The sequence below is a fragment of the Arachis hypogaea genome, chromosome 3 (assembly GCF_003086295.3).
Source record: "Arachis hypogaea cultivar Tifrunner chromosome 3, arahy.Tifrunner.gnm2.J5K5, whole genome shotgun sequence".
Lineage (NCBI taxonomy): Eukaryota > Viridiplantae > Streptophyta > Magnoliopsida > Fabales > Fabaceae > Arachis > Arachis hypogaea.
The window spans coordinates 133,014,474-133,026,691 of record NC_092038.1 but is presented as its reverse complement, the minus strand read 5'-3'; the positions used below and the strand labels follow the sequence as shown (position 1 = coordinate 133,026,691).

The 12,218-nt window shown below is 36.6% G+C and overlaps 3 protein-coding genes across 3 annotated transcripts; 1 reads left to right on the top strand and 2 right to left on the bottom strand.

The window, feature by feature from the left end:
* Positions 1 to 1,900: 1,900 nt before the first annotated feature.
* LOC112783002 (uncharacterized) lies at positions 1,901 to 2,674 on the bottom strand. Its single transcript, XM_025825722.1, has one exon. It carries the CDS (start codon positions 2,672 to 2,674, stop codon positions 1,901 to 1,903), a length of 774 nt encoding a protein of 257 aa, XP_025681507.1.
* A 1,519-nt stretch (positions 2,675 to 4,193) lies between these two features.
* On the top strand, positions 4,194 to 8,588 carry LOC112791792 (proline-rich receptor-like protein kinase PERK12). Its single transcript, XM_025834757.3, has 8 exons — positions 4,194 to 5,722; positions 5,885 to 6,334; positions 6,431 to 6,517; positions 6,806 to 6,876; positions 6,988 to 7,064; positions 7,229 to 7,376; positions 7,625 to 7,786; positions 7,931 to 8,588. The coding sequence occupies exons 1-8, from the start codon at positions 4,912 to 4,914 to the stop codon at positions 8,219 to 8,221; spliced, it is 2,097 nt and encodes a 698-aa protein (XP_025690542.1). The 5' UTR covers positions 4,194 to 4,911; the 3' UTR covers positions 8,222 to 8,588.
* Positions 8,589 to 8,613: 25 nt separating this feature from the next.
* Positions 8,614 to 11,872, bottom strand: LOC112791793 (transcription factor bHLH90). The gene is made up of 8 exons (XM_025834758.3): positions 11,230 to 11,872; positions 10,899 to 11,108; positions 10,733 to 10,787; positions 10,551 to 10,616; positions 9,915 to 10,466; positions 9,598 to 9,822; positions 9,344 to 9,520; positions 8,614 to 9,017 (listed from the first exon to the last, which is right to left on the bottom strand). The coding sequence occupies exons 1-8, from the start codon at positions 11,325 to 11,327 to the stop codon at positions 8,955 to 8,957; spliced, it is 1,446 nt and encodes a 481-aa protein (XP_025690543.1). The 5' UTR covers positions 11,328 to 11,872; the 3' UTR covers positions 8,614 to 8,954.
* Positions 11,873 to 12,218: the final 346 nt, after the last annotated feature.

The window sequence follows — 12,218 nt, the reverse complement described above, 5'->3', positions numbered from 1 at the left end:
AAACAACAAGGCCAGATAAATTACCAACAAAAAGGAAGAACTCACCACCACCAGTATCTGCTTCTGTTGATCCCATGCAAGGAGCAAGCGCAGTAACGTTTTTTAGGTTGGCAAATTTTTTGAAGTTTGTTCCAAATCCAGGGTTTAAACTACCAAGAAAGAAAAATACTAAGTAATTGGATGCTGTGGCTGCTGAAGTCTGATTGATCACATATGAAATTTAGGCACTAGTTGTTTTCTTATTTTGGTTATTTTTATTTAGGAGTAGCACATAACCACACTGTAATGGTTAACTTTTATTTTTGGTAGTTATAAACCTTTAAACTTGGAGCTCTTATTGTATTCCTTTTTGGTGCTGTATTTTGGTGTTTATCAGCTGCTACTCTATTGATAATGTTTGACAATATCTTAGTTATAATCAAAATATGGTTTTATCAATTTACTTGTTCTGTTCTATTTATTCAGTTTTGTTATTATCTTTGTAAACTATTTAGACATATCACACCAATAATCCAAAGATTGTTCATTCATTCATAAACAATACACAACTGTTACATTTTAACAATCACAACCACTACAACAACTAACAGGAAAAAAAAATCAACAATTCTAATATTTGTATTACATATTTCTGGCTCCTTAATTCAGCTTCCAAATTGCCAATCCTCACTGCAACACTCACGCTAATTTCTTCATTCTTATATGCTGCAGTTTCTTCAAAATTGTCATTATCATCTTCTACAATGTTTGTCCATCGGAAAAATTCACACCACCGTTTTCCACTACACTGTCACTAGTAAATTTAGGGATTCAGGAGTTGAACATTAAAAAACAGAAACAACATCTCTTAGACTCAAACTCACATTGTAATTCGGACATTCGAAGAAGGGTTTGTCTGGGTGGGCATCCGTTCCAGACCATCGGAGCACAGGGCGTTTTCCACACCCACAGCGATCTAAAACTCGTGAGGCTCTGCTGCGACTAGGCGTCCTTGTGGTCGATCGAATAGAACTCCCGTCTCCCTCATTTGCACGTCCAATCATGGTTAAACCCAACACAGCAACGACGAATGAATCGAACAGGGAAGAAGAAGAAGAAGAAGTCGTACGCTACTCCATCAGCAGTTAGGGTTAAAAAGGAGCTCAGGGATCACATTGGGTTACAAACTTTCCATGGGCCACGTCAGATAACCGTTAGTTGCTCCAGCATGGCAAAAAAATACCACATCATTGCTGCCAGGAAGGAGATTCGACGGAAAAGGGAGAAGGGACTCACTAGGTACATTTTTTCCAAAGTCGAGGATTAAAATAGTGCAATTGAAAAGTCAGAGACTAAATCGGTACATTTTGTGAATCTCAGAGACTACTTTGGGGTTTAACTCGCCAAGTGTTTGACAACATTGTTGCTCACTCACCTTGAGCCATTAACTTACCAATTTCATATAGAGTTATGCTTACATTTGAACAGAACAATTAAGGGTAAAAACTTGAATGCTCTCTTATACTGTGTAGTTGGTTGGCTGCATTAAACCATATAGCCTTGGTTTATTTCAAAATTCAAATGTACCCTTTCATCATGAAATACCTTCTCGCCTCACACAATGATGCTGAGTAAGTATTAAGATATTTTAAAAAATTGCAAGAATAATCATAATCGTACAAATTTTCCCAAATTGGGAAAACAAATTAGCCAACACCTACATTTTATTAGAATTGAAAAAAAAAATCTAATTCAATTCTAATTTATTGTAACCAATATTATTATTTTAGAATTGAATAGATCTAAGTGAAGAGAAGGAGTTTCTAATGCTTGATTTGCTGGACTTGTAATACGCCTCAAACTCAAAAAGACATGCAATATTGGAATCTTGTCTTTTTTATCTGTCCACGTCATACAATGTTCAGAAAGGGTGAAGGTTCATGTTGGAGAAGAGTCCAAAAATCTGTTTCTTGTAAGGCAAAAACGACCGCCGTTTATTATTCTCCGATCTCTTCCTATTCATCAAGTAAAGCTTCTCGTGTGCCCAAGACGACGGTGCCGTTTTGCGCTTCCCACACTTTACCACGTCGTTTTTCACCTCCTTCTGCTTCTCAACCTTTTCCGGCCCCGGCGGAGGGTTCAGGAAAACAAACGCGCCTGTTCCTTCGCTGTTCCTCCTATGTTTAACGTCCCGCCGGTACCGATAGAGCTTCGAGAATCCCGTGGAATTGCACTTCGTCTGCCATGTCTCCAACGTCGCCGTTTCACGAAACAAATCGCCGTGCCAGGGAATATCGTCGCACTTCTGTGGCACGAAGAGCTTCGTCGGCGGTGGAAGGAGCGGCAACCCTTGGCCACCGTGGCCGTCGGCGGCGGAGAAGAGCTTGGATTGGTCGGAAACAGGGGAAATTGTTCGGATCATTCCGTTATCGAAGATTTCGTCGGCGGCAAGGAGCGATCCTTGAGGAGGATGAGCACACGGAAAAGTAAATTCCTGTTGCTGTTGGTGTTTGGCTTCCTCTTGCGGTTTTTGTTGATGGAGATTTTCATCGCTGTCATCGATTTTGAGTCTGAAGCTGAGATCGCGACAGAAGCTGGTGAGAGTGAAATTGGGATCCAAGTTTCCGGAGACAGAAGAGAGTTCGGTGAATTTAGGGAAGGTGTGAAGCAGAGGGAGAAGTGAAAGGGCTTGCATGGTTATTGCTATTTCTTTTGTGGAACAAGGGGGAATCAATACTTATTTCGTCAATATATATATTTATATAGTAATACAGATGAGAAAACATTATTGATTATTATTCGATACAAATTACAAAAATTACTAGCTCGTAACATTTTTTTATGTATGTGTATGTAATTTTATACTCTTTTTTATTTATATTTCACATTCTAAAATATATTTTCATATACATATTATTTTATAGTATTTTTTTTGGTGATTCTATTATTTTATAATATAAACTCACATAGAGATGTCTCTTCATATTTAAAAGTTATTAGATAATTTAATAAATTTAATTAAATTATTGTCTAATAACTCTTAACTATCAATTTTAGAAAAAAACATATGCATATAAGTCTTCACTACAATTTATTGATTGTACACGTTAATAATTAAATCTTAAAATATTAAATTTGAAAATTTGTACACTTATTGTAGTTCAGGAGCTGATTCACTCGTGCTCATAGACTGAAACACAGCAAGCATGAAAAAAAACCTATTCACGTTAAAGATGCTTTTATATAAAAATAATAGTTAAAGATTATTATATGATTTAATATATATATTTAACTAAATTATTTAATTCAAATATCTTAATTTACATACTCTCTTATCTAAATTTCAAATGGGTTGCTTCGGTAATTTTTTTATCAATTATAACAAAAATACATTAATTAAAATTTTTGAGTATATATATAATATCCATGGAAAAATTTTGAAAACTAACCAAATAAAGTTTGAAGAGTAGTATACCAGTATTATAATGCATTTATTTTAGGTAAACATATAGCACATAAAAAAAAAAAAACAAAAAAGTTCAAATTGCATTGCATATTTTAAAATTTTTTGAAAAACTACTAACATGCACATTAATAAATAAAAATTCAGTAATTATGTATGGTCCAAATAACCCTTTAAATTTATAAAGCTGTCATTGAATTGAAGAAACATGCGTTTGTAATAAAAGATGGTATCTCCCTGCAGAACACGGCAGTAAAAGGTGGCTGGAATTCAAGAGTGGAGGCAGCCCTGTCGGGATTGCCAATTCAACATACTTAAATAATTTAAGAGTAATGCTACACATTTAAATCTATTTATGAATTAAATTTAACTAAGTTAAACAATAAAAATTTAAAATAATATTAGTTATAATTGATTTTTATTATGTTAGACTAACAAGTTAGATTTAATTAATAAAAAGATTTAAATGTATTAATATTATTTATAATGTAAATACTAAATATAATTCAACCTTTCAGTGTTGTTTCGTACAGACAAGTTCTGCAAAGCAGCCTCACGATAGCAATTAGATTAGTTGTACAGGGGACAAAAAAGTAGTACTAATGAATATATGTGGTAATTGATTGCTAATTTGCTAGATATACTCCAACTTATAAAGTTAATCTCTGATTTAATTAAATTAATTACGTTGTGATTATTGGTTCGGCGGTTCTGAATAATTCAAAACCGAGGCACACACTAGCTATAATTCAAGCAAAAGAATTGAAAGGAACCACCGCAACAGGAGATTTTTTTTTTGTCATGAAATATGTTTTCAAAATGAACTTTTAAGAACATGGATTTATAACTTTCTCATCCATATCATTCTTTAGTTCAATTAACATTATCAAATAAATTCCAATTATTAGGGAGTTGAAGCACACTCGTAGTATATTGGTAAATGAGACTTGAATTTATAACACATGATAAGCAACATATTATGGTAAATCAGTTTTCCACTATACCATGTCTAGTATTTTAGAAGATACCTAAATTAGTGTAGCACATGAATATTTGTTGTAAGAGGGAGGTTGAAAGTGAGTGTATGGAGAGAGAAGCGTAGCGGTGGTTGTTATAGTTAAGTTGGAAGGCGCGTTAAGATGGAATGTTTGCATGGTAAGGCGATATTGAAGGTAACAACCTTATTGGAAATGGAATAATGGGAAACTACATCTGGCTTCTTCTCTTACCCAAGAATCTATGAAAAGTATCCACCTCATCTCTTTTGGCACCCAGCTGGCAATTCCGTTTGCAGAACTTGCGCACTTCAAACATAAACAACTAACTCTATCTTTTGTGTTTTGCTTTTTATTTTTTATTCTTTTATTTTTTTTTGGCCTAAACCTCTCTTGAATTTCCATTCCCCGACTGGGGAAAAGGAGATGTTTATGCCATTATTCTGAGAATCAATCTTCATCATCATAATATTCATGGCTCAGAAAAAGAAGAAAGACAGCGATTCTTCTTCTTCTTCTGATTCTTCTGATTCTTCTTCTCCGTCTTCTACTAATAATTCTCTTTCTACTCGTCGTCAAGACAATGATGATAATAAGGACACTTCCTCTTCTTCTTCATCTTCATCTTCATCTTCATCCGATTCTAACGCCAGCAACCGCCAAAACAAGAATCAGCGTAAAGTTAAACCGCCGCCGCCACCAATTTCTGATGCTTCCGATTCCTCACCGACTTCTCCGGCGAAGGAGGATACTCGCTCGCCGCCATCGTCCCGGAATCCTCCACCGCCGTCTGAAGATTTGACTCCACCGGAGCGCTCACCACCACCGCCAGAGGCATTGCCGCCGCCGTCACCACCACCACCAGAAGTGTCGCCTCCACCACCACCACCACCAGAAGTGTCGCCTCCACCGCCGTCGTTTCCACCACCACCGGCACAGATACAAAACGAAGTCTCTTCTACTCCTCCTCCTCCTCCACCATATACAGCACCACCTTCTCCTCCTCCTCCTCCTTATTCTCCTTCTCCACCTCCTCCTCCTTCTACTCCCGTCCGACCCGCCTCCGCTAACTCGCAACCGAAGGCAGACCTTGCCACGGATTCACCACCGAGCTTTGGTAAAGCCACAGGCAATACTGATATAGGAAAATTTGCCGGCTATACCCTTGCTGCGGTTTTCTTCTTGGCCTTGGTGGCTGTAACTTTCTTCATGTTCAGGAAGAAGAAATCAAGAGGAGATGTCTATGGTATACCTCGCCATAATCTTCACTTTCACGTTAGACCAGGTATTCTATTCTCTCTGCAAATTTTATTTTATTTTAACTTGCTCATTTTGAAGGAAAAAAAACAAGTTCATGCATGTAATTTTTTCTTTGATATTAGTGGTTACTTAATTAATTATTGCCTTGGGCATCTGATTTCCCATGTCTAATGGTATTGGGAATCAGGTGTTAATAGAATTTACTATGGACAGAAGGCTGGCGTTGGAAATGGACCAATATTGTCTCCCAATAGAAGCAACCATGGAAGTGCAAGAAATCCTGGAAGCAGACTTTTAGCACCTTCAGACATAGGGCAACAGGTGAATGCTCCAGTAGCCTTTAGCTATGAAGACATCTTGCAGGTAACCAATTCATTCTCTGATGAAAACGTCATAGGTGAAGGAGGGTTTGGGCATGTTTACAAAGGGACACTGCCGGACGGAAAGGTGGTCGCGGTTAAGAAGCTAAAGGTTGGCAGCGGCCAGGGGGAAAGGGAATTCAGGGCAGAAGTGGAGATCATCAGCCGTGTCCATCACAGGCATTTGGTATCTTTAGTTGGTTATTGCATATGTGAGGATCAAAGATTGCTCGTCTATGAGTATGTTCCTAATGGGACACTCCATCATCACTTGCATGGTAACGTGAGTTTCGCTTGATTTTTCTTGGACAAAGTTAATGAGCTCATTGATTTCTCCTCTTGTGTGATTTGCTTGTCATATGGAAATGTTGCAGGAAGTGGAATGCCAGTGTTGACATGGGACAAGAGGTGCAAGATCGCTATTGGTGCTGCAAAGGGTTTGGCATATCTGCATGAGGAATGTATGTATATCTTTGTATTTTGTTTTTTAATTATAGATTCTTATAGTTAAGACTGACGCTATTAGTTTGCATCATGTGTAGAAAATCTCAGCAGCTTTTTTTGGTAGGATCATAAAGGTTTAATTTGGTTTAGTTCAAACTCATTCCATCATGTGTATGTGTTATTAGGTGCAAGAATAGCAATTTGATTTGCCTTTTACCTTCATAAATTTTCTGTTTCTCTGACTTATCACTAGAAGTTTGATGAAATTTACTAATACTACTGGCCCTAACCCACTATATCTCTAGGCAGCCAAAAGATTATTCACAGAGATATTAAATCAGCAAACATACTTTTGGATGATACTTTCGAGGCTCAGGTCTGCATTTTTGTTTTTATTTATTTTTCATTTTTTAATAAAACTAGCTATAACCCATAATCTATCTAAACGGAAAGTCTAAATTCTAATTCACAGTTGATTTTAATACAGGTTGCAGATTTTGGACTTGCAAGGCTAACTGACACTACCAAAAGTCATGTATCAACTAGGGTTATGGGAACCTTTGGGTAGGTTGCCCATAAACAATGGAGATTGCAACTTTAGTAATGCACCTTGGCCTAAGTTTTGAAGACACTCTTCAATTAATAATAGATACATTGGCCAAAAACCTAACTTTCACTAATGCTTTAAATAAACTACAAGCCTAATACGCTGTAGCTTCAATTTGCAGGTACATGGCTCCAGAGTATGCAACAAGTGGGAAATTAACTGATAGATCAGATGTTTTCTCATTTGGGGTTGTCCTCCTTGAGCTTCTAACAGGAAGGAAACCAGTTGATGACTCTCAGCCTTTAGGAGATGAGAGTTTGGTTGAATGGGTATGAATTGTCAACTTGAATTTTCTTCTTTTTTACTTTAACTACCATCTTGATAACTAGGGACAACAGTATAAGATAAACATCAAGTTTCTGCATAAAGTTACTCAGTTTTAAAAGTTTGTTCCAAATTATTGTAATCATGCCCATCATATGACATATCAAACATGTTCAATTGATGACTCAGGTCATTCTTTCTGTATGATAGTAGTCAACATTCACTACTAATGTTGTTCTTGCTCTCTCCATAGGCTCGTCCGCATCTCCTCCATGCAATGGAGACACATGACTATAGTGTGCTAGTAGATCCAAGACTTCAAAATCAATTCGCGGAGGCTGAAATGCTCAGGATGATTGAGGCGGCCGTGGCTTGTGTTCGCCACTCTGCTCCTAAACGGCCTCGAATGGTTCAGGTGACGTTTAAATAGAACAGATTTCAAGTGGTTCATTAAATGTTCATGCTTGTTTTCTTTAGTAATGAAAATGGTCATTTCAAACATTGCAATCTTATTCATTCAAAACCATTTACTAATCATCTCACACTTGGTTTATAACAGGTTGTAAGAGCCTTAGATAGTGGAGCTGAAATATCTGATCTATCTAATGGGGTGAAATATGGTCACAGTACCAACTATGATTCTAACCAGTATGATAAAGACATTAGGATGTTCAGGAGAATGGCCAACGGCAGCTATGGTGGTGACTCTGATTCCGATAAGTACAGTAAAGAAAGCAGTCTCTCAAGAGAAATGTCAACTTGTGGATCCCAAAATGGATCCGGGACAAGTAGTTCTAGCAGCGACTTAGAATCCATAGCACTCACCAAGCATAGTAGAAGTTCTTCGTAGGGGTTGAGGGAACATGCATATAGTACCGCAGAAGTGATTAACGAGCATATCAGCATAGCCACAACCGAGCTTACTAAAGGCCAACTAACTTAACCAAAATTCCATTATGTGTTGAGATTGCATCGTCTTAACAAGGAGTCATAAACGTCTGGTTTCATAAGGACTTAAAACTATAACCTCTACCTAATCACGTATAAAACCATTACTTAATTCTTCTTTCTTTCACTAAATTTTGTTTTTTTTTTCTTCTTCTTCTCCTCTTCCTCTTTTTTTTTTCCCCTCCATTGGGGGTGTTGAAAGCTTGTAAAAGGATCAGATTGTTAAGGTTACTTTTTAACATTATAATCTAGAAATATTTTTTTCTTGATCCAGGTTGTTAAACAATGATACGATGATCGAAAATAAAAATTAGTTTCGATAGTAAGATGATTGTCTACATTTGTTCTTGTTTATTTACATGTAGCAATCACGTTTTAAGTACGGATGTAGTTTAGGATATGAATTATGACATCCTTTGATCTTTGTAGACCACTTGGGAGAAAACCTAGCCATAACCAAGTTGTTAGCTAATTTGTGACCCTTCAACTTGGGATGACACCTTTACTGAAACCATGTAATTCTAGTTCTGTATTTCTAACTTGTAACTGGAATTTCCTAGCGTTAAGCTATTACTTTCTGGATTTCACAAGATCACCACTACTTTCCTAAACCTTTTGGCTACTGTTTTCTGCCATCAACCTGTTTGCTCTGTCAAAAAATCCTTCAGCTTAGTTGGGTGAATTCCCTCCTTGGCTGCCTGTGGAACAAATCTTGTTTGTATCAAAATGAGTAATAATATCAACTAAACTAAAAGTAGGTGGGCTGAATAGAAGAATGAATGCTTTCATACAGGTTACAATTATTTTCCATTAATGAAATGTTTTCAAGATTTTTTCCCTCTTTTATTGGAAAAGGGTAAGTGGATACCATGGATAATTCACATAGCCAAAGTGGAATGTGATGAAGTGTTTGGTGTTGGCATACTAAGCTAATAACAGCAAATCAGTTCATGATTTCTTTAGAGTGCATCAAATATTTAGCAAAGTAATGCAGTATGCTATTGAAATAATATTACATATTTACCTCAACTGTTAGAATGATCTGAGCCTTTCCGTCAATTGTGGTCATATTGGCAGTTTCCACCTGAAATCCAAATGAATTTATAACTTCCATCAACCTTGAAAACCCACCTGGCTTCTGCTCCCAGCATACCTTAAGCAAGAACTCTGTCCTGCTTATATGATTCACTTCGGTTTGCATCTGGTGAACATGTTAAAAACGTCATAATAGGTCTATGATGAATAAACAAGTACCAAAGAAATACCAACTCTTTGTACCTTCATCTCTATCTGTTTAGTGGAATTAGAAGAACTTTGATTGAGCTCAGCAAGGAGAGTTCTGTTTTCTCCTTGTTCTTTACTTGTTGGCATAATTGATTGCGGTGTGTTCTTTTCGCAGTCTTCTACTTCCAAATTCCTGACCTCATCTTTTAGATCTTCTACTTGTCCATGCAGTTCCTTAATGTAGTCAATTGCATCTGCTAGAATTGATGCTCTATCCATCTGCCAAAAAAGGTTCAGCAGATTAGATACTAAGAAAAATCAAGAATGAAAACTATGATATGCATGCATTAGAGCTAAATTGTTAGATCGACCTTGGTTATCTTTGGGACTAGAGACCTTAAAGTGAAAAGGCCATTTTTAATCTTGTTTCTTCTTCTCCTCTCTGTGGCAAGATTTTTAGCATGGTAACCTTCCTTCGGAGGCACCCTGACTGATTTTGTTTTATTTCTTTTGCCATTGCCACAATAGGAACTCAAAGTTCCTTGCTGCTTCCCTGAAGTTTCATTGTACTTAGGCCTTTCGGTTTTGCAGGTAGGTGATAATTTAACCGACTCACCCAGATATTCATGGTGAGTCAAGCAGACAAATTTCGAATCAAATGATGTGTATTCGCTTGAAGGATTAGATCCACTGGAAGGTTCTTCAATGTAAGGATCCGATTTGCACCAATTTGCTGCAAGAAGATGGACACCGTCAGTTAAAGTTGACGCAAGTTGTGGCGAGCTCTGTGTGTATTGTTCTTCTGATGACAGATTTTCACTGAAGTTCACATCGGTGTGGTGCTGTGCACATATAGCTTCTTGCTTCAATGAAACATAGCAATGTGCTCTTATGAACTCTAAGATGTTATTGTCTTTTGGAACCTGAAAAAAGATGACTACTTTCTAAGTAACAGAAATTTTCAATCGAAGGTGATGTCAACGATATTAAAGAGTTCTATTTCTTACAAGCTTTGTCGTGAAGAGCTCAACAAGACCACCAACAACAGGGATCAAAACTTGTGTTCCAATTTCCTATCAAATTATAAAAAATTTCACTTGGATAAGAAACCTATAAATTATAATATATTGGCTTGTTTCAAATTAGTTTCAGACCAGTAGGGTGTCATAATCTAAGCCAAAAATATTACCTCTCCATGAGTAAGCCATTTTGGTTGCTGCGATATTGCAACCTCTCCATGGACACTATTATGAGTTGTCACATAATTTTACTTTCATTAGTGTTTCTTTTCCATTGAAAATTGAGAAAGCAAAAGAGTGCAACAATGAGAGAATGAGAGAGAGAGAGATAGGTACCCAGAATAGAGAGACATTGCAAAAGGAAGCTGATAAAGAGCCTTACAAGCCTTGGTTCTAATTGGATGCTGAAAATGTGCATCCTTGCAAATGGAAGAAGAATCTATGTCGTTCTGTTTTTCATCCGTTTCTTCATCTTTGAGCTTCTTTGCATCCTCAATGCTTTCACCACAGCTCCCACTACAGCAACAACCCAACCACTCAAAGAAGCTGCACAACACAACCCAGAGGAAAAAAAAAAGCATAATCAGAGTATTATAAATACCTCAAAAAACTAAACTCAATTGCACAAAATGAATGACAAATATACAAACAATAGCAGAACCACAACCTAGTAGGGTCATCCCCATATTTCCAAACAACCACAAAGTCCCAAGCTTTGGCCTCAACAAAGGGCCTAAGCCACTCTAAAACTGTAGAATCACTCATTGTTTCTTTCTTCCTATGAATATAATGCAGTCTTTGTGCCACTTATTATTATATATATAGTAAGTAGATACAAGTTTTAACGGTTTCACAATTTCACAAGCACATGGTGTGCACGACAATTTTCCAGACCAAATAATTGGGTGGGACAAGTGTATCATTCTATTCAGTACAAAATATATCTCTGATATGTATATATATAGTGTGAATCATGCACCTGCAAGAAAATCGGAGCACAGAAAAAGAAAGAAGTTGTTTTTGACTGACATGTCATGGCAAGTGGGTACAAAGTTTCCAGAAGTTGCAGTGAGAGCAACCCACAACTGCACAATTGAAACCCTCAAATCTCACAAAATTTCAGAAAAGTGGTCCCTCAAAACTTAAGAATTACAAAATTCATCTTTTATTAGACAATTCTTTTTTATAAGAAACACAAAAATAAAGAACATGTTTATTATTATGTTTGTATTTTGGAGACAAAATTACTTGTTTGTTTATTTCATCTATTTTTGTGGGTTGGATATTTGTCCTTAGCCCTTAAGCAGTGCAATGTTGTAACTAACTTTCTGTGGGGTCATATGTTGTTTCATTTTGCTTTTTTGTCCTAATGATAAATTTTACTCAAAAATCCTACTTCTGTTATTTTAATTCACATTGAATATTAACATCAACTAACCGCCACAAACAAATCACAAAACAGAGACCATGCATATCTTGGTTTGATTCTTGTTATTATTTTCTGATCATTTTTCCTGTTGAATATGACCTGGGTCAAGGGTAAATCCGTACATATATTCTTCTGTCCTAAATAATTGCACTGATACCATGTCCTAACCAATAATGAAATGTGTACTATATAAAGTTATATACATGATTTTGTAACTCTAACGAACT

Coding starts and splice junctions, on each gene's coding strand:
- LOC112783002 (XM_025825722.1), bottom strand. CDS start 2,674: ATGCAAGCCCTTTCACTTCTCCCTCTGCTTCACACCTTCCCTAAATTC.
- LOC112791792 (XM_025834757.3), top strand. CDS start 4,912: ATGGCTCAGAAAAAGAAGAAAGACAGCGATTCTTCTTCTTCTTCTGAT. Junction 6,518..6,805: donor GGCATATCTGCATGAGGAAT/GTATGTATATCT, acceptor CTATATCTCTAG/GCAGCCAAAAGATTATTCAC. Junction 7,787..7,930: donor AACGGCCTCGAATGGTTCAG/GTGACGTTTAAA, acceptor GGTTTATAACAG/GTTGTAAGAGCCTTAGATAG.
- LOC112791793 (XM_025834758.3), bottom strand. CDS start 11,327: ATGAGTGATTCTACAGTTTTAGAGTGGCTTAGGCCCTTTGTTGAGGCC. Junction 10,788..10,898: donor GCAATGTCTCTCTATTCTGG/GTACCTATCTCT, acceptor AACTCATAATAG/TGTCCATGGAGAGGTTGCAA. Junction 10,617..10,732: donor AATGGCTTACTCATGGAGAG/GTAATATTTTTG, acceptor ATAATTTGATAG/GAAATTGGAACACAAGTTTT.